This window comes from Remersonia thermophila, chromosome 5, assembly GCF_042764415.1.
Source record: "Remersonia thermophila strain ATCC 22073 chromosome 5, whole genome shotgun sequence".
In the NCBI taxonomy this organism is placed as follows: Eukaryota; Fungi; Ascomycota; class Sordariomycetes; order Sordariales; family Chaetomiaceae; genus Remersonia; species Remersonia thermophila.
The window spans coordinates 1,108,317-1,128,011 of NC_092221.1; the positions used below are offsets into that span (position 1 = coordinate 1,108,317).

The 19,695-nt window shown below is 59.0% G+C and overlaps 7 protein-coding genes across 7 annotated transcripts; 1 reads left to right on the top strand and 6 right to left on the bottom strand.

The window, feature by feature from the left end:
• Positions 1-800: 800 nt before the first annotated feature.
• VTJ83DRAFT_5518 (uncharacterized protein) lies at positions 801-2,604 on the bottom strand (the record flags this gene model as incomplete). The annotated part of the gene is made up of 2 exons (XM_071012127.1): positions 801-2,373; positions 2,558-2,604. The coding sequence occupies 2 exons, from the start codon at positions 2,602-2,604 to the stop codon at positions 801-803; spliced, it is 1,620 nt and encodes a 539-aa protein (XP_070864893.1).
• A 1,450-nt stretch (positions 2,605-4,054) lies between these two features.
• VTJ83DRAFT_5519 (uncharacterized protein) lies at positions 4,055-6,241 on the bottom strand (the record flags this gene model as incomplete). Its single annotated transcript, XM_071012128.1, has 5 exons — positions 4,055-4,298; positions 4,375-4,765; positions 4,828-5,207; positions 5,269-6,138; positions 6,195-6,241. 5 exons carry the CDS (start codon positions 6,239-6,241, stop codon positions 4,055-4,057), a joined length of 1,932 nt encoding a protein of 643 aa, XP_070864894.1.
• A 2,952-nt stretch (positions 6,242-9,193) lies between these two features.
• VTJ83DRAFT_5520 (uncharacterized protein) lies at positions 9,194-10,801 on the bottom strand (the record flags this gene model as incomplete). Its single annotated transcript, XM_071012130.1, has 1 exon — positions 9,194-10,801. The coding sequence occupies one exon, from the start codon at positions 10,799-10,801 to the stop codon at positions 9,194-9,196; it is 1,608 nt and encodes a 535-aa protein (XP_070864895.1).
• An 809-nt stretch (positions 10,802-11,610) lies between these two features.
• VTJ83DRAFT_5521 (uncharacterized protein) lies at positions 11,611-12,804 on the bottom strand (the record flags this gene model as incomplete). Its single annotated transcript, XM_071012131.1, has 2 exons — positions 11,611-12,437; positions 12,732-12,804. The coding sequence occupies 2 exons, from the start codon at positions 12,802-12,804 to the stop codon at positions 11,611-11,613; spliced, it is 900 nt and encodes a 299-aa protein (XP_070864896.1).
• A 708-nt stretch (positions 12,805-13,512) lies between these two features.
• VTJ83DRAFT_5522 (uncharacterized protein) lies at positions 13,513-15,205 on the bottom strand (the record flags this gene model as incomplete). The annotated part of the gene is made up of 3 exons (XM_071012132.1): positions 13,513-13,682; positions 13,757-14,744; positions 14,834-15,205. 3 exons carry the CDS (start codon positions 15,203-15,205, stop codon positions 13,513-13,515), a joined length of 1,530 nt encoding a protein of 509 aa, XP_070864897.1.
• A 513-nt stretch (positions 15,206-15,718) lies between these two features.
• Positions 15,719-16,558, top strand: VTJ83DRAFT_5523 (uncharacterized protein; the record flags this gene model as incomplete). Its single annotated transcript, XM_071012133.1, has 2 exons — positions 15,719-16,174; positions 16,370-16,558. The coding sequence occupies 2 exons, from the start codon at positions 15,719-15,721 to the stop codon at positions 16,556-16,558; spliced, it is 645 nt and encodes a 214-aa protein (XP_070864898.1).
• Positions 16,559-16,814: 256 nt separating this feature from the next.
• VTJ83DRAFT_5524 (uncharacterized protein) lies at positions 16,815-18,596 on the bottom strand (the record flags this gene model as incomplete). Its single annotated transcript, XM_071012134.1, has 1 exon — positions 16,815-18,596. The coding sequence occupies one exon, from the start codon at positions 18,594-18,596 to the stop codon at positions 16,815-16,817; it is 1,782 nt and encodes a 593-aa protein (XP_070864899.1).
• Between the last annotated feature and the right edge of the window lie 1,099 nt (positions 18,597-19,695).

The following is a 19,695-nucleotide window of genomic DNA, read 5'->3' on the forward strand; positions in this document are numbered from 1 at the left end:
TGTGGTCGGCCCAGCAAAATGAACCTAGAAGAGGAAAAAAACGAAAAAAAAAAAAAAAAAAAAAAACAACCGCCATCCTATGTAGATTCCAAGGGGATGACTGAGGCAATTATTGTATGTTTGTTGACTTGGTGGTTTCTAGCGTTTTAAGACCATCGGGAGGACACAACCGGAGCCGGCCGAAGTGGAGATGCGACCTGTTGAAAGCGGGACCGGAGTCCAGGGACCGTTCATCCGACACGATGCGGAGCTCCCACCACCGAGGTCCGCGATGCGTGCGGTGGATGTGTGATACAAGACGAAGGCAAAAAAGAAATGTTCTGGAAGCGTCCATCCTGATGGGATCAACGGAGAGGAACCAGGAAATACGAGAAAAAAAAAAAAAAAAAACCGCGGGCCGTCCCGAACCAGAGCCGCCACCCACTGACGCCAGGCCAGGGACGGTGATGATGTTCACATGATCTGACCTTACCACAAGAGAGAACACGGTGCCAGCAGGCTTCATTTTCGACGCTGAACGATCCGTGAACCATGGCGTCATCCACGCCGAGGCAAAAGGCATCGAAGCTTGTAGTTCGAAGTATGCAGAGAGATACCCTGTTCTTTCTATCCCTGGATTCAGAAACTAGACTTGAATACATAGATTCAAAAACAAACGTCCGGTCCCTTGGGAAGACATAGTATCCAACGCCAGACCCCCCCTCCCTACACAGCATGATCCATGAGCTCTTCATACTCCAGCCACTCCTGCCTCCGACACCGAATATCCCTGACAAATCATGTCAAAAGAGTGGCCGCCCTCAAAATGTCGAAGGCGCGGTACCTGTCCTCCTGAAGTGCTGAACCTCCGTGAGCGGCGCCCTCTGCCACGCCTCATCATCGCCCTCTCTCCCCGTCGCATGCTGCGCCCATGTATCCGGCGCTTCCTTCATAATCGCGTTCTTCCTGCTCACCGCCTGCCACTCGTTATTATTATCCTTGGCCGCCTGCATCGCTTCCGCAAGCCACTTCTTCCACTGAGCCGTGCCCGGCATCGCGCCGCTCCTCTCCACCCACGCGTCGTGCTTGGTTTCGCGCACGGCGTACCACAGCGTGCGCGTGAAGCTCGGCACGCCCTCGCGCGGGTCGTCCGGGTCGGTCGTTTCGTGCGCCCGCGCGGCGTCTTGCGGCGTCACGTCCGTGATGGTGTACCGGGACAGGTCCCAAAACGTCCTGTCGGGCAGGAGGCTCATGAGCCAGTACAGCGCGTTGAGCAGAATGTACGACCCGCCAATCAGCGCCTGGCTCTCCCAGGAACAGTTGCCCATCAAGACCACCGCCATCATGATCAGAACCATGCCCAGCCCCATCAGCGCGCGGTGCGCGAGGGGGCCGGCCACGTATCTGCACTCCTCCGTCCCCGAGTACAGCTCCCTCGCCACCTCCTCCGTGCACTTCACCACCAGAAACGCCCCTTCCCGCGTGCGGATCACCACGTCCCCTCTGGGAACCTTGTTCGTGGTCCGCCGGTGCATCAAGATGGGCCTCCACCACGAGGCGTAGCACACGACGGACCCCGCCACCGAGATCAGCCCGATGGCAACGATGGCGGTGCCGTCCTTCCAGTAGCCAGCGCTGACCATGATGCCGATCGTGTTGAGAAATGAGAAGACGGAGAGGATGTGCACGGGGGACCAGAAGCGCGGGGGGACGGTGTAGAACTCCTCGGTGTTGATCATGGTGGGGTACGTGATCATGTCGGTGATGCGTTCCGAGATGGTCAGGGTGCGCTTGGGAGGGGTGGGTGCTGTATTGTTTGTCCCGGGGTCGGCGCGGTCGGCCGCCGGCGGTGGCGACGACGCATCTTCCTTGCCAAGCTCGACGTCAACAACGTGCGGTGCTGATGACATCAAGACGCCTTCGTTCTCCTCCCCCGGCCCCTCCAGATTGCTCTTCCCCTTCCCCTTCTTCCCCGCCAACGTTTCCCAACCCTCCCTCAACCCCTCCAACCACCTCTTCCTCCTCCCGTTCCCCGGCTTTTGCTTCAGCCCCCCGCTTGGCGTGATGAGATGCGGAGCGTGCTTGATCTCGAGCACCTTAAAAGCAAACGGCTTGAACTGATCCAGCGGGTGCATAATGTTGGTGAAAAAGCCAACCGAGTCGAGGACCACGCCGTTGTAGACGCCGGCCATCTTGGCTGTCACGTCGGGCAGGCGCTGCGGCCGGGTCGGTCTCAAGAGAGCCTGCGGCGCCGGGATGATGCGCGGGAGGAGACACAGCGTAGAGGCCGTCAGGGTCTGCGCGTGGCCGGCCACGGAGGACTCGCCGATGATGGCGAGCAGGGTGATGACGTCGAAACGCCAGCCGGGGAGGTCCTGTTTGCCAAACGGGAACCTGACGACGGGCTGTTAGTAGGCGGCGATCTGCTTTTGTAGACTGCATATTGATATATATATATATATATGTGTGTGTGTGTGTGTGTGTGTGTGTGTGTGGGTGTGTATGCGTATGTATGTGTGTATTTGTGATTGGATATGAGATGAGAAACGGGAATGGTGAGTGAGACGGTTTTGCTTACCAGGCTAGCCACCCCGTCGGGCTATCGCCGCCGCTTTGGTCCGCCATGGCGTATCGCCCGTGATGGTAGGTCAATCCGTCTTGACTGGCGGGGGGAACTGGCTCTCTCACACGCCAAAGGCGAAATGAGTGATGATGGCGACGAAACAAGCCGAGTGAGATCAGAAACCGGTGATGAATGTCCGGCCTCTCGATAGGGTACAGCAGACGAAGAGAAACGGAGAGGGGTTGGTGGGCTCAACGATGCTATGCTAGGGGCTGGTGGTCTACTATAATAGTGTAGACGTTTCCAGGCTGCGTCGGCTTGGCGCGGCCACGGGGGGGCAGATGAGAGAACCAGACGTTAAGTTAGTGGATAACTATCTGATGGAACGATAGAGAGAGATGCTGCTGTTTCTGGGGCGCCGGATGGGCCTGCAGAGCTGCGCTTTTATATGAACCGGGGTCAACAGCAATGGTAGATATCGCTTCGGTGAAAGGCTCCTCGATTTTGTCCTGCCCCCCCAAAGAAAAGGAAAAAAACAAACAGAAATCGAGAGAAAGAAATCCCCCAAGATTCAAGTCGAGGCCCAACCACCACTGGAGAACGACGGACAACGCGACAAGGCTAGGTCTTGAGCCGCCCCCGCTCATGCAGTAGCAAGGGGGCATGCAGGGAGACAAGCGCGTTTCCTCTCTTGACAGGGAACAGCCGCAGCCGCAGCCACGAGCTGAAGAAGGGGTTGCAGCGAATGGGATCCATGACAGCTTGAGCTTGAAGAAAAGGCGGCGCTTTGTGATCGGAGACACCGCCTTCCGGCCACGACGGAAGCCACGAGAAAGTGATTTCAGGGAAATGAGAACATATCTGCCCGGTTCTGGCGTTGAGTTTTGGTGTCTTTGCGCGTGGCGTTCCATCAGGCTCCGAGGACGTTTACTGCGTAGTGCGCGTCCCATCAAGTTTCACACCCTGTAAGTAAATGGCCTGGCATGGCCTGCAAGTGAAAAGAGCGAACCAACAGAAGGCACAGATAAACGCCAGGCTGGAGCCAATTGGGTAAATATTTGTCAACAAGGTCGACTTTGTCCCACCTCGCATCAGTCATCAGGCGCCCCATCGCGGAGGCGCGGCCTGCCGATGGTCTCAAGGTGATGGCCGCCTTTTGACCAAATGGCTCAGTTGGCTCAGTCGACCGAGTCCTAGATCGGTGGTGTTTGGGCGGAGGGGGCTGTCAGGCAACCATGAGGCTACCAATAATACGTGGCAGAAGTGTTTGAGGCGTTTAAGATGCTGCGCCATCGTGTGTGTTCGTGGAAGGTAAGAAGGTAAGGTATCTAGCGATTTGGTCTGCGGGAGGATCCAAGGTTGCCATGGTATGCGACCAAGTGACAAGTCGTATCGTCGTATCGTTATGGATAAAACAAAAAGAAAAATGGGAGAAACATAACGAAGAAGTGACAAAGAGAGGAGGAGGAGGAGGAGGAGGAGGAGGGAAAACCTTCAAGGACAACAACAGCTTCACCCCCTTCCCACGCTTGCCTTACCTGCCCCTCCGTTGCCACTCCCAAAGGTCGAGCCCTCACGCACAATACGCTCGCAAAACTTCTCCCACATGTCTTTCCAGCTCGCGTGCACCTCGTCACGCTGCTTGGGCTCCAGGCAGGCATGCTCGATGCTCCATTCGGCAAGCTGGCGCAGACCGTGGAGCGTCATGTCTTTCTTGCCCGCCAGCACCTGGTAGAAGTCATGCGACAGACGGGACCTGAGGAGTGAAGGAGGATGTCAGAAACGGCGGTCAGGGGAGACGCCAAAGAAGGTAGAAGAGGAAGCAGGCATACCGAAACAACGTCCCGTTGTCTGTGCTAACCGCACACGGCACGTTATTCGCAAGCAACGAGTAGACCGCGTGCCCGCTTATCCTAGGTGTCAGGCCAAGAATCTCGTTGGAGATGGGACATGCCTCCACGCACACCCCGAGACGACGCATCTCGTCCATCACGAAAGGGTGTCGCGGCAGGGCGAAGCCGTGGCCGATACGGCGCGCTCCCAGGAGCAAGGCGTCCACCAGGTTACCGTCCGTGTCGGTGCCTACGTCGAGCGTCTCGCCGCAGTGGAAGAGGAAGGGGATATCCACGTTGGCGGCCTTGCATAGGGCCCGGAAGTGAAGAAACTGTTGCCGGAAGGCTTTGAGGGGTTTGCCTTTTCCTTCCTCGCCGACGAGGTCGAAGCCTGCGATGTGTGACATGTCAGGCTCCGTTGCCTACAACGATTCTGGGGTGGAACCAACATACCCGCAATGAACGGGCCGAAACGCTTGTCCATCTTAAACTGGAAGCACTGCATCAGGGAGTCGTGGACCTGCTCCTCGCTGAAGGAGCGGGGCGTGCAGTAGATGACCTTGAGCCCCTTAAGGACGCGGCGCTCGTGCTTCTCTTGGAAGGACTCGTACTCGGTGATGATGAGGTCCATGATGCCGACGTTATCGATGCGGCTGGAGCCGTCATCCTTCCACACCTGGTTGGAGGACATGAAATTGGGCCGGATCTCGGCGTACTGGATATTGTCTGCGACAAACTCTTCGAGGCACTGGCGGGTGTACTGCCGATATGCCGTCTCGTAGTTGAAGAGACCTTTCATCATTTGCGTCCTGGAATTGAACTTTTCCCAGGCACTTCCGGCAGTCAGCCAATGGATGCTCTGCGCGGAAAACCCCGGGCGAGAGAGAAACCAACCCCTCTGCTGTCTGGAGCAGGTTGTGAGCTTCGTCCTCGTCGAAGAGGAGCTTACTCTCCAGCCAGTTATCAGCCGCTTTCTCGCCTTTTGGAAACGCCCGACGGAACTGGCCAAACTGCATTACGGCCCCGCTCTGGTATCCCGGGTCGAACAGGACTCCCTCTCCCTTTTGCCGGACAGCATCATCGTTCATGATGCTGAACTGGATTCTGCACAGGTCGTAGGCTTCTGGGCAGTTTAAAGGGATGTTGCTCCAGATGAACATGCGCTCCATGCCCTTGGCAATGCCGAGCAGGACTTGAGGCAGCAGGTTCGCGTTAAAGTGAATGTGCAGGTGAGCGCCCTTGGGCATGGCGCGGATCAGAGCGTAGACCTGGGTCTTTTCTATAAGTTCAACGTTGGATAAGAAGTGATCGCCGCAGAAGCGCGAGTGCTCCTGACCGCGGTAGCCTCGCCTCTTGGGCGCCGCGTCGTAGATCCTCGCGACGTCCTCCCTCCGGAGGCGTTGCAGAACTTCATTCGCTTGAACCTCCAGCGGACTGGCCCGACTGGCGCAGGCGTGCTCGAAGCCCAGCGACGCCTCGTACAGAGCGGCTTGCTGGCGCAGCTCGTCGTATTCCTGGGCCATCTCCCGGGCATGGTGCGCCAGCTTGCCTTCCAACTCGGGGGTGACCGAAAAGAACCTGCCCTCTGCGGCGCCTGGAGCGGGGTCCCGCGCCATGAGGTTGCGAATGTCGTTTAGGGTGCTCTCGGGCACGTCTAGGGCCCCGTCAACGACTGGGCGCTTCGCTGTGCTCCCGGCTACTGGCGGAGCAGAGGAGGCATCGCGGCTTTCCTCCCGCGAGACAACGTCCCTGTCGGTCTGGCTGCTGCGCAGCGAGTTAGCTCGAGGTTCTGCTGGGACGTGGCTGCAGGTGGTTTTGACCGTTTCATTTGGAGTCTGAATGAGGTGGCCCGCCAACGTTTCAACATGGTGATGTGTTCTGCGCATGTGTGCTTGTTGTGCTTGTTTGAGTTAGATGGTTCGGGGAGGGTGAGGTAGGCAGAGGCGACCGCGCCGTGTACTGTGTAATTAGGTTTTGTTGGGCGGACGTGACGGTGAGGCTGGTTGTGTGCGATGAAGCATGATTCGCGAGCGACCGAGGCGGGCGTCTTGGGCAGCCAGTGACGGGTGCGTCAAGGAGGTTTACCTGGGCGGCGGGCCGGATCTTGATGTTGAATTTAAGATAACAACGCCTCTCACCGTTGGCTTGTGAGGCCCCTGCATTGCGGCCGCGAGTTGGCTGGTTTGCTGTCGGCTGTGAGGATCTGGCGCGGACCAAAACGCAGGACATGGGGTTGAACCAAGCGGCGCGGCTGAGTCCAGTCCCCCCCAAACCGTTTGGCCCAAGGTGACCCCAGAACCCAAAGCCTTCTTCCCTCTAGCGCAAGCGAGAGTGCGGGGGGTTGTGGTTTCTGCTGACAGGCTGCACGAGGCCGTCCTTGCCGCTGAGCTGATGACTTGGGTTGCTGGTTTCCTGCCAATGACACGAGGATCCCCACTCATTTGCCAAACACGGGAAGCCGGCGGCTTGGGTAAGGCGCACTCATCGGGCGCACAGCGCTTCACTCCAATCCATGCCGGCAAGGTACCTCACCTCACTCTATAGTAGGAGGCAGCACCGATGATATTCTGGGAGTAGTAGCGACTCCCTGTCTCTCTGAAATCCGCCTGGCCTCCAGGATCAGGGGGGGAGGGGGGGCATTCCTAGGCGAGCTCTGCCTTGATTCAGCTCTTGCGCATGAATGCATGGGACGGGACTTCATGGAAGCAGTGATGTCGCTGCCTACCTTACCTTACCTAAGGTTACCTTATCGACCATCTACGCTCTGAATCTCTAGTGTTGCCCTTCACACCCCGTCCACTCTCGGGTACCACCTGGGAAGAGCGCCGTGGTCCTGTCCACTCCTGTCGGCCAGACATCCGCCCTTACCGTTGTGCCATAGCTGTGTTACATTCTTCGTAGTCGGGAAGAACGTGTCACCTGTCCAACTGGGGATTAACCGATGAATCACATCTGTTCCGAGCCCAGGAGGATCACGCTCAGAGCGGCCCCCGGAGCATTCACCTCAGCGGGGCGCCGTATGGCTGAAGTCCTAGGTCCCAGCCCTGTGACATGGTGAGGCTCTATTGCCATCGGGCTTTTTTTTTTTTTTTTTTTTTTTTTTTTTTTTTTTTGATTTTATAAGTGCTTAACCGCGCCACGAGATCTTCAAGGACGATGTTGCTTGGAAAACCGTTGACAGGATGGGCGCCCTATCAAACGCGCACGGCATCCGAGGCTTCATGCTTCAAGGCGGTCAACCCCACCTCAAGGCAGTGCTCATCCCCACAAGGATCTGCCAGGCAGTCTGCCTCATCGAATCCGTGCTTAGCGTGTCGATACTTTCCAAATGCGAGCTGGCTTGTGGGCCAGCCGGAACTTTGATGCTCAGAGAAGAGGCCGTTTGTAGGTTGGAAAGCAAGATCATCTTCCCAGAAACTCCACGTAAAACTCCGTACATGAAACGGCGCCCCTGGGAACCACGTCTTCCGTAATCCAAACCCACGAAGGATCCATACATAATCAATGAGACCCTTGCATGACGCATGCGACATCGGTTCTTTATCAGTGGTCGAACGGTTGTTCATGGCCGGGCAGACTCTCAAGTGGATTGCAATTCAGGAGGCGCAGCGCCAGATATCATCTAGCATCCCAAGGTACGTGGCAGCATCAGCAGCTCAATACGGCCCTGACGGACCGGATGACAGTGGGGTGATTCGGTGGTGAATGATATCACGCAGAGGTGAGGATCAATCGGCGAGCACAGATCGGCTCCTGGATGAACTGAGAAAGAAGTATGAGCTCTTGGGGGGAGGGGGGGCGGCTGGAATCAATCTGATTCAGTCAATGATTCCGCGGCCATCCGTTCCCTGTGCTGTTATTGCCCAGCAACCGTGGCCAGCCAGCGTACATAGGAAGACAAGACTCCATGCCGAGGGAAGCCTCGTCATCGAAGAAACAATAAGAACCGGTCCCAATTGCCAAAGGGGCAATGGATTTGTTCAGCACCCCTCAGTGCTCTCCCAATGGCTATGACCGAACCAGGTTGGGGAGCCAAGGGTCCGGTTGTTTCATACCATGTAGCCTTAGAGATCAAAATATATTGAGGTACTGACATCTCGGCTTATTCGAGCAACTCGACCTCCCAGGATAAACAAAACGAGGGTAACAACGGCCACCCTGCGGTTGTTCCAAGAGGCCAAGCGGAAAAAAAAAGTCTACGAATACGTGATAATGAGTGGCTCTGTCATGTTTCCCAGAGAGGAGATGTGTGAAGGAGAGGTTTGTTTGTCATGTTGCCAATGATGTCGTGGCCGTGTTTGAGAAACATTGAAAGTTGGCTTTGACTGTTTGCTGGTGCTAGAGCCAATAAAGTGCTTGTCCGAAGTGGCGAGTGCATGGGACAGAGAGGATGTTTCACTTGAGTGCATGCTCTTGGCTCGAACCGTTGCCGCTGAGCGATGCTCTGCATAAGGACCCCGCAGGTCCTAAGAGTGATAAAGTTTGGTGGATATTGAATTGGTATCTACTATGAAGAACCTCCCCCATTCACTTCTGATAAATGAACTGTATAAACACTGGGTACTGGAAATGCTTCGCTTATTACCTTTTTCGTTTGACGTGATGGCCAAATCGCGACACCATCCCTGTTGCAACACCCTCTCCTCGAGACTTCTTTTGCCATGCCGGGTTCAGACGTGACAACTCCTGGAACCTTAACCTTTCTCTGCTAAACCGCGCCGCCCCCCCCCCCCCCCCCTCCTCTTCCCCTCTCACCTCATGAGCCAGTCATCCAACTGCAGCCATCGATCATCAGCGCCATTGGTCACAAGAACGATGACTAGTCATCGAACTTGATGCTGCCCACGGCACTCGTGTCGATGCGGCCGCCGCGGTAGCTACCGCGCTTCTTCTTGTTCTTCTCCTTGGTGAAGCCCTTGCCGCGTGTGACGATCAGGTCCTCATGGGCCTTGCGACCCCACTCGTGGCCCTGGAAGGCGTTGGAAGCCAGGCGCGGGTCGACCTGAACGTTCTTGTTGACGCGCGAAAAGGGCTGCGTGGGCTGCTTCTTATTGTTGCCATTGTTGTTCTTGCCGCGGTTGTTGGTCTTGACCGTGGCCGGATCGGGCGGCAGCGGGGCGAACTCGCTGACTGGGAACACCTTGGGCGAGCCGCTCTTGCCGAGGGTCGCCGAGGAGTCAGAACCGGGGGCAGCAGGCTGCTCCGATTTGATCTTGGTATCCTTGGCCTTGTCCTTCTTGCCTTCGTCCTCAGAGTCGGAATCGGAGTCCGACGAGTCCGAGTCCGAGCCCGACTCTGGAAGGGGCACCTTAGCGGCCTGCTCGGCCTCGTCTTCGGATTCAGAGTCCGACGACGACGACTCCGAGTCGGAAGAGGAAGACTCGGAGGAAGAATCGGAGGAAGAATCGGAGGAAGAATCAGAGGACGATGAATCAGAAGACGACGAGGACTCGGAGGAAGAATCTTGCTTCTTAGCCTTCTTGGCGGCAGGCTTCTTAGCGGCAGACTTCTTGGTGGCTTCGGCCTCGGACTCGGAATCGGAAGAGTCAGCGGCAACCTTCTGCTTCTTGGCAGCAGGAGCCTCCTCTTCAGAGCTTGAATCGGAATCCGAACCGGACGAGCTGCTGCTGGAGGAAGCGGCCTTGCGCTTCAGCGGGTTAGGAGCAGCCTTCGCTGCGGCAGCAGGCTTCTTTTCGTCGTCGCTCGAGCTGTCGCTTTCACTGTCGCTGCTGCTATCGCTATCGCTCGAGCTGTCGCTATCACTAGAGCTGTCGCTATCACTAGAGCTATCGCTATCGCTCGAGCTGTCGCTGTCACTCGAGCTGTCGCTGTCACTCGAGCTGTCGCTGTCGCTGGAACTGTCGCTGCTGCTGCTGCTGCTGCTCGAATCCGAGCTCGACGAGTCCTCGGCCGGGGCGTCCTTCATCTCGACATCGCCGTTCTCGCTTTCGCTGTCCGAGGAGTCGGAGTCGCTGCTGCTGCTGCTGCTGCTCGAGCTGCTGCTGTCGCTGTCGCTGTCGCTGTCGCTGCTGCTGGAAACCTTGGAAGCCTTCTTGGCGGCAGTCTTAATGCCCTTGCCAGCGGCGGCGCTGCTCAGCGACGTCTCCCAGGCCTGGAAGACGGTAACGAGGGAAGGGTTGCCAGAAGCGCTGGCCTTGTCGGTCTTCTTCCAACCCTTCTTCTCGCGCTGCTGGGTGAAGGCGCGATGCGCGTCGGCAAAGTCGTGCTCAGAAAGGAACGACTCAATGAGGTCCATCAGCTGAGCAGGAGGCTCGGTGGCGGCGCGCGGCTTCTCAGAAGCGGATTTCTTCTGAGGCGCGCTGGCCTTGCCCTTCTTCGTAGGCGCCATGGTCGAAGTCTTCGCGATCGGGTGTTGGCCAGGAACTGAAGGGTTGTTGGAAAAGAGCCACGCCGGGGGGTTGGACATGGGCAATTCCTTGCGCGAAAAGAGAGGATGTCGAGGGCAGTTACCTGGACGGCCAATGGAGTCGAGAAAAATGAGAGAATTGCGCGGGTGCCAATGGCGCGCCTGGGGACTGGGGCTTTCGGAAGGCAAAAGAAAGAGAACCCTGGGCTGGAAATGAGAGTAAAGGTTGAAGTTCGAGGAACTTCCTCTTTCTGCAGAGACACCGCCTTTTTTTTTCTGATTTTCTGCCGCTGCAGGTCGCAAGGATCCACCCTGGCGTTGGTGGGGTCGTCACAGCTGGCTGACAGCTGCCATGTCAGGAACCATGCCCATCCTCATCCGTTCCCGACCGAGCGGTTCGTCCACTTCAATGACATGACGGCGGTCTCTTTCCTCATCCACGCCTTGAGCTGATTCATGGCTTGGCTAGGTGCTTATAATGGTAAACATCATTTCGAGAAGAAGCTGTTGTTTGCCCGGGTGCACAGGTTTGCGACAACTTGGATTCCTACGCCATTTGCATGCAGCGTCTCGCACCAAAGCACGCGATCGATCCTCCATGTGTCCTCATGTTTGCAGTACTCGGTCGCTTCTCAATGCTGGGTAACCAGGAGTGACAGACGTTAGCCCCTCAACTCCTTTAGAGCCCAGGAATTTCCATGGCGACAGCAAACTGGGGAATAGAATGTGCACGTCCCATTGCTTGAATCCAAGGATTTCTGCGGTCCATCATCCAGACGAACTTATCCCAAGGATGCCGACAATCGCCGCCCTTTCCATACCGCAGGCACTCAAATCACCTAGAAGGCGTCGTACCGCAGCTCCCTAGCCTAGTTGGCGGCACCAGCTGCCCTCCTCTTCGCTGCCGCCACCTCCCTCCCGCATCTCTCCCAGATCTCCATCCCCGTGAGTATCGTGCTCCCCAGCATCAGCCATGCCACGGTCTCCGGTCCCAGCGGCAACCACCCCACCGCCGACCCTGGAAGGGCCAAGTCCATGGCATCCGCCGCAAGCCGCCGAACAATGGTTTTCCTGCCTCCATCCCTCTTCACCGTAGCAGCGTCCTTCTCTCCCTTTTTCTTCTTCTCCTCCTTCTCCTCTTTCTCCGCCCCGCCCTGGCAGAGCTTTAGGATCCCAACCACCACCCCGCACACCAGCCCCCCAAACCAAAACCTCTGCCCGTCCATCACCAGCTCGCCGACCCTCTCCCTCGAGCCCCACACGCCGACCTCGAAGGGCACGCCCAGCACCACCTCCACGAACACGGCGCTCTCCAAGAGCAGGTAGATCCCCATGAACATCTTCGCCCCGAGGTCGGCCCACAGCTGCGCCGTTTCGCGCCTCGATCGCCGATCCGAGTCCCTCCCCAGGGCGTTCCACACCTCCCACGCGGCCGAGAAAGATTCGAGGAAGCGGAAGAGGCGGAGGGCCTGGCGGAGGGAGGTAAGGCGAGAGCGGAGGGGGTGAAGGACGGCGGCGGCGGCCGGATCAAGCAGGGGAGAGGCGGGGGGTTTGAGCGGGGCAGAAGAGAAGGATGATAGAGCCCATGGGTTCACGAGGGGGAGGAGGAGGAGCGAGGAGACGGTGCGGAAGGGTGCGGAGAAGAGAAGGAGGGCGGCGATGGATTGGAAGAAGCGGAGGATGCGTTCGAGGCCGTCTGCGTTGAGGTCAGCGATCTGTGGTGGCGTGCTTGTTTGTGGGCTTTGTTTTCTCCTTCTACATGGTGGGGACTTTTGACGGCAGGCGTGATGGGTAAGGAAGTGGGTGGTTTTGTACAGGGAGTCTGTAGCGTTACCACAGTACATGCGAGGTTTGTTTGAGGGCTGGAGAAATGGGCCGTGTGGTAGAGAGCAACCCAAACTGAGGGGCCGGCTGATACAAAGGCACCGGAAAGTAAACATGGAGTTGGAAAAGGCTGCGCCGGAGAAACGCCATGCCTGCTCTCACTTACAAGCATCTGTCCCAAACTTGATGAACTGCTCAAGAAAGCTGGCCGGCGGGGGCGGCTGGGCCGGCTGGGCCATGATGATGGGTGCTCTGCTGCTCTCCAGGGCTTGGTTGTGGTGGATACGACTGGCAGTAAGTGTCGCAGGAGGACGAGCAGACAGATGGCTGGGAGGCTCTTGGAGACGCTTTAAAATGCTGCCGACCCTTCCCAACCTGCTTCCCGGTCGAGACAAGGCAGCATGAGGAAGAAGGATGGCCGAGAAATGTGGCCAGTGTGAAATTGGCAGCCCAGTCTTCGTTACCAAGCCAAATGCGTTTACCCCTTGTAAGCCCCACTCCGCAAAACATCATACCATCAAGGTCGAGCGAGCAAGGAGATGGAAGCCATGTCGGAGGCGAACATGAAAGCCGTTCGAGTCCAGAATCATCCTCTGCAAGTCTAGCCCAAAGGGGAGTGTCTGGGAATAGCACTTCCTAGTGGACATCCGACCTTGCTGCCGATTCAGGGCACCAACCAGCACAAAGGACACCGAGGGCGTCGACTCATATGGACCACGCAGCCTGACAAAAGAAAAAAAACACGACCAGTACAGCCCACAGATGCAGGCTTCCTGCAGCAAGAGGAGCCTTATGCCTACGTACCTATATACAGTGTGGTGTGCACGCATGAAAAGCTCTCCTCGCCTGGCAGCTTCCATTCATTCTCGCCTCTCTCCATCCTATCTCTCAATCTTTCACCCCCTTTCGCTCCCCCCAGCCAAAAAATCAACTCTTTTTTTTTTTTTTTACATGCCCGGAGACACAAGCCTGCCCTGAGCACGGGAATCATGGGTCCAACCGCCAGCCAGCGCCTCGCCGCCCGTCTTCTGAGCGTACTCCTGCATGCGCTTCTCGAGCTCGGGGCGGAAGTGGCGGATCAGACCCTGGATGGGCCAGGCAAAGGCCTCGCCAAGGGCTGTAGAACACACGCGCACACACAAACGTTAGCCAACCATCCTTTCCAAAAACAACAAGAACAAAAACACGTACCGCAAATGGTGTGTCCCTCAACCTGCTTCGTCAGCTCCTGGAGCATGTCGATCTCGCGGGGCTTGCCCATGCCCTTCTCGAAGCGCTGCATGATCTGCTCGGTCCACTTGCTGCCCTCGCGGCAGGGGGTGCACTGGCCGCACGACTCGTGGCGGTAGAAGTGGCTGAGGCGGGCGATGGCGCGGACCACGTCGGCGCTCTTGTCCATCACGATGACGGCGGCCGTGCCCAGGCCCGACTGGCTGTCCTTGAGGGCGTCAAAGTCCATGAGCTGGTTGTCGCAGATGTTCTTGGGCAGGATGGGGGTCGACGAGCCGCCGGGGATGACGGCCAGCAGGTTGTCCCAGCCGCCGCGCACGCCGCCGCAGTGCTTCTCGATCAGCTCGCGCAGGGGGATGCTCATCTCCTCCTCGACGGTGCAGGGGTTGTTGACGTGGCCGCTGATGCAGAAGAGCTTGGTGCCGTGGTTGCGCTCCCGGCCGAAGCTGGCGAACCAGGAGCCGCCGCGGCGGCAGATGGTCGGGGCGACCGAGACGGTCTCGACGTTGGCGACGGTGGAGGGGCAGCCGAAGAGACCCACGGCGGCGGGGAAGGGCGGCTTGAGACGCGGCTTGCCGGGCTTGCCCTCGAGGGACTCGATCAGCGACGTCTCCTCGCCGCACACGTAGGCGCCGCCGCCGCGGTGGAGGTAGACGTCAAAGTCGTAGCCGGAGCCGCAGGCGTTCTTGCCGATGAGGCCCTCGGCGTAGGCCTCGTTGATGGCGTTCTGGAGGACGGCAGCCTCGTAGATGAACTCGCCACGGATGTAAATGTAGGCGGCCGAGGCGTTCATGGCCCGCCCGGCGACCAGGCAGCCCTCGACCAGCTTGTGCGGGTCCTTGCGCATGATTTCGCGGTCCTTGCACGTGCCAGGCTCGCCCTCGTCGGCGTTGACCACGAGGTACCGCGGCTTGTTGTCCTTGTCCCAATCCTTGAAGTTCATGAAGGACTGGAAAGGCGGGGAGGAGGGGGGGAGGAAGGGAGGGGTCAGCGGGGAAGAAGCACTGTGATGAGGGCCCCAAAGTCCGGATTACGCACCCACTTCAGGCCCGAGGGGAAGCCGGCGCCGCCACGTCCGCGCAGGCCGGAAGCCTTGATCTCGTTGATGATCCAGTCATGGCCCTTGAGGATAATCTCCTTGGTCTTGTGCCAGTCTCCCATCTTCTTCGCGTGCTTCAGGTCGGGAGGGTAGCGGCCGTAGAGGTTCTGGAAAATGCGGTCCTGGTCGCGCAGGCCGCCGTAGGTGCGCACCGTGGCGGCGTTCTGGGCGTCCTGGACGGTCGCGAAGGAGCGGCGGCATTGTGAGGGCGTCGAGGTAGCGGCGGCAGCCGTTGGGGTGGTGGTCCTCGAGACGGCGCCCGAGATGGCCCGGGCCGACGCCTTGGTCGGGGCCGCGGTTCGGGACAGCATGGCAGATAGGTCTCTGCCCGACCGAGCAGAGCAGTGGGATGCCAATTGGCCGGGGCCGCGAACTGTCGGGGGGGAGGGGGAGGGGTTGAGTCGGAAGTCGGAAGTGGTCTGCGGAGTGAGGACTCGTGGGATCGACCGGAGCGATGCCACAATTGCGCGCCTTTCCTGAGCTCGGGTTTGGGGAGCTGCTGATTGGTCGGAATAATGTGGCGGTGGCGCCCGCCGCCTTGTGGCGCGGGGCAAGCCAGGGTAACGGTACGTACCATACGCGTATTTACACAACGCTTTAAGCTTCCGCTTCGCGACGGTGTAACCAAACCACACCGACCTACACAGAAGTTACCTACCTACCCCCGACCCATCAACCACCACGCTGAGTGGCGTAGGTACCTGCGCAGTCCAGCATCTGACCTCAGAACGCCAACGCTCAAGAATCACACATCTCCCCAGCACAAAAGGCAGCTCCTTGGGATCGGTCCATACAGGATAATCATGTCATCCAAACGCCATTCCATGGCACCCTCCGCCCAAAGCGGCCCCAAACCCCCCGTTCACTTTTCCTCCTCGCTCACCATCGCCGAGCTCGCCGTGCTCACCGGGGCCCACCACATCAGCATTCACAGCGAGAGCGTTATTCACCCGCGGGCGCGGCTCGACTCGCTCGCGGGCCGCGTGACGATTGGGAGGCGGTGCGTGGTGCACGAGCGTGCGATGATCGGGGGCAGCGCTTCTTCTGGCCTGACCTCGGCGAGGTCGTCGGTGGCTTCGCCAGGGGTTTTGTCGCCCACGGCGGCCGTGGCGGGGTCGGGAGGGGAGGCATCACAGTCGGCGACCCCGCAGTCCGTGACGCTCGGGGACTACGTTACGGTGGAGGTGGGCGCGACCATCGAGGCCGGCGGAACGGCGGTCGGGGATGGGACGGTGGTGGGTGTCGGCGCAAGGGTTGGCGCTGGCGCCGTCGTGGGCAAGGTCGGTTCTGCTTTTCTTTTTCTTTTCTTTTCTTTTTTTTTTTTTTTTTTTTGGCGTGGTTCCTGTCGTCCCTAGGTTGGTGGGATATCACCTCAGGTACCTATAGTCTTCACACGTTGGGGCCTGAGACATGAGAATGAATGCTAGGCGTTGTTAGGTCTGGCGATGAAACAAGAAGGCTAACGCGCTCGACAGCACTGCACGCTCACACCGCAAAGTGTGGTCTCGCCGGGGGAGGTGGTGCCCGACTTCACTGTGGTCTTGGCCAACGGGATGCGGCGGACAGACCGGCGCGGGATGACCGAGCTGAAGAACAAGGGGCTGGCGCGGCAGATCGAGGTGCTGCGGAGGCTGATATCGAGCAAGCCGGCCAAGTTTGCTTAGGCGTGGTGATGAAAGGGATGCTTTTCTTCTTTTTTTTTTTTTTTTTACTTTATTATTTTCCTCCTTGTCGTTGGTTTTGCTTCGAACCAGAAAGATACCCCCATCCTCGCGAACGATACCCAAACGCCAACCCAAATTCCATATTCCCCCCCCGCCTTTTAGATACAATAGTAATTAACGTCTGACCTATGTTCACTCTGTCCGTCATTTCGTCGTAAGCTCGGATATCCGTCGCCTCTTCCCATCATCACCGTCATCACAAATACCGCACCTTCATCCACTCGCTCGTTCCCAGGCCCAAGTTGAGCCCATTCTCGGCCCACCACCGCCGCACCTTGGTTTGGTCGCCTAACGAGTCCTCCAGCGCCTCCTCGATCTCCATCGTTTTGTACTCGACCCTTTTCCCCGGGCGCCCGCGCATCCCGGGCAGCTCTCCATGCGCATACTTCCGCCACCACTCCAGCACCGGAATATGCGCGTGAACCGTCGCGTCGATGAGGATGGTGTTGTCAAACTGCAGCTTGTCATCGCCCCTCAGCTGCCTCCACAGCTCCAGCACCTTGACCTGCCCCCACCGGCTCGCCGTCTTGCACACCGCGTCCTGGTGGTCCGCGACGATGCCGCTCTCGTCCCACCACCTCACCACCGCCAGCTGGCCCGACTGCGCCGCCGCGAGCAGCGACTTCCCGGGCTTCACCTTGGTGCTCGGGTCCTGCATCTCCGCCTCGCGCCACCACTCAAGCACGTGCACGTGGCCCCTGGTGGAGGCCCCCTCGAAGGCCTGCTCGTCGTACTTGAGGGGCAGCCCCGAGCGGCGCCACCACTCGAGCACGTGCACGAAGCCGCGGCCCGAGGCGCCGTTGAGGGCCTCGACGTCGTACTGCTTCTCCAGGAACGAGGGCGAGCGCGCCCACCAGTCGAGGATCGCCGTGCGCCCGTAGTAGGCCGACGCCTTGGTCGGGATGGTCTTGCCGTCGAAACACTTGAAGATGTGGGGGAGGTTGGCCTCGATGTAGGTCAGCACCCCGGTCAGGGAGAACTTGAAGATGAGGTGCACCGCGAGCGCGGACAAGTCGCGGAAGGACGGCGGCGCGCGCGCGAGCTTGTCGCACACGGCCTGTGTGTCGGCGGTGAGGAGGGTCCATTCGAGCTCGTGCATGAAGACGTGCAAGGGGTCGTTGGGGTCCTTGGGCTCGCGCCGCCAGCCCTGGCTGACGGGCATTTCCAGGGTGGTGAAGACGCCCATGGACTGCGCGAGCTCCCAGTCGTTGGTGAACTCGAAGATGATGCTCCATATCTCGGGCGGGAGCTTGGAGCGCGCGCGGCGGATGCTGCCGTCCGGCCCGGCCTGGGGCTGGGAGGCGCTCATCTCCATGTCGTGGCCTAGCTTCAAAAAGTCGGCTTGGTTTTTGATGATGCCGACAAGCTCGTTGAAGCCGTCCCACTCGACGACGCGCTTTGGATGCTGCGGCGCGAGCGAGAGGGTCCGGCTGGTTCTGCCACCGGTGGTGATGCCACCGCCCCCGTCGCGGTCTTGATAGTGCCACAGTATCGGCGGCATGACCCGGATCCAACCCCATTTCCGGTGGAGCTTGCTCATCTGACGCTTGGTGACGGGGTTCTCCCACATCTGGGTGCTCATGCCGGGGACCATGAGGATGCGCTTGGAGGCGTCCCAGCTGCGCAGCACCTCGAGCAGCAACGTGTCGGAGATGCCGCACATCATCTTGGCGAGCGTGTCTGCGTCGATCGGGGCCAGCACCAGCAGGTCGGCCCACTCCACGAGGCGCGACGCCTCGCGCTGGCAGCAATCAATGTCGGCGGGGCTGTTGGCGGCGTCGCCGCGGCGGAGGCTCCGGTTCTGTAGCACGATGATCTCCTGGGCCAGGCGGTGGGTCATTTCGTCGACGATGGCGCGGGTCAACACCTGCGGCTCTTTGGAGAGCCGCACGGCGATGGTCTCTGCAAAAGCGACATCGCGCGGGCCATTGGCGGCGATGAGGAGATGTAGGGGGCGCGGGCGGTTCGAGTCAGGCATGGCCGAGGCAGCGCGCGGGGTCCGGCCGAGTCCAAGATAACCGAGCGGTGGGTTGCTGAAGGCTTCTGGTAGAGCCTGGCGGCAAGCCGCTGTCCAACGTGGAGCGACGGCGATGAAGGGTTGGTCGAGCCGAGAGCCGAAAGCGTGGTGCTGGTGGGTGTGGGACTTTTGTTGTCTCTTCTTCTCTTTGTCGTCGGAGGCCGGCCGAGTGCTCGAGTTCGATGCGAAAAAAAAAAAAAAAGAAAAGAAAAGAAAAGAGGACGTCCTTGGTGCTGGTTCGGGAGGCTGATGGTTGCGCAACGGCTTCAAAGCGTCGGGACGGGTATCTGGTCGGACGAGCCTTGACGTTCGGGTATGTGTTGTGTGTGTTGTTGGCTCGGTCGAGAATTTATGTCAAGTTTGAAGAGAAAGTGGAAAGGGATTATTAAAACGGACTTGGCGATGCCTGACGTTCGGGCGATTCTCGCGTCCTTCCGTCACTCCTGTGGCTGCCAAGCAGCCGTCCAATGCATTGAAGACCCGGCCCGGTTCCATCGGCTCCCGCAAATGGGAAGCCAGTCCAGCACGAGTTGCCATGCATTGAGCTTCCCTTATCTCACCGGTTTTCATGCCATGGCCAACAGACGCTTCCGTGATTGCAGCAGATCGGCTCCTGGGAGGACATGCAGCGCTTTGTGCCGCCCCCAGCATGCGTCTGCAGGACCGAAGACGGGGTCCGCAGTCCGGCAGACCATGCGGAGGCCGTGCTCTCTTGGTTTCTGCTTGATGACCAAAGCCAAGTTTCACAGAGGACCCCGCCAAGGTTGGGTGGGCACTCCCGGCCACGGGCAGGTCCATCATCCCTGTCGCGGAACAAAGTGGGGCTTCCTGTCGATCCCCGCTCCGAGCGACGCCGACCAGACTTCTGGAAACCGCGGGGGTGGGGCCGGGCGACCGGTCCCGTCCACGTACAATCGATGCTGGAGGTACCTTGGCGGCTCCTGTGCTCCCTGACCCCTCCCCGGGGGACCTTCTTCTGCTCCAGACATATGTAGCCTGTCCTTTGTTTTCGTTCCTCTCCGTCGGGAGTTGGCTGAGGATGCTACAGAAGACAACATCC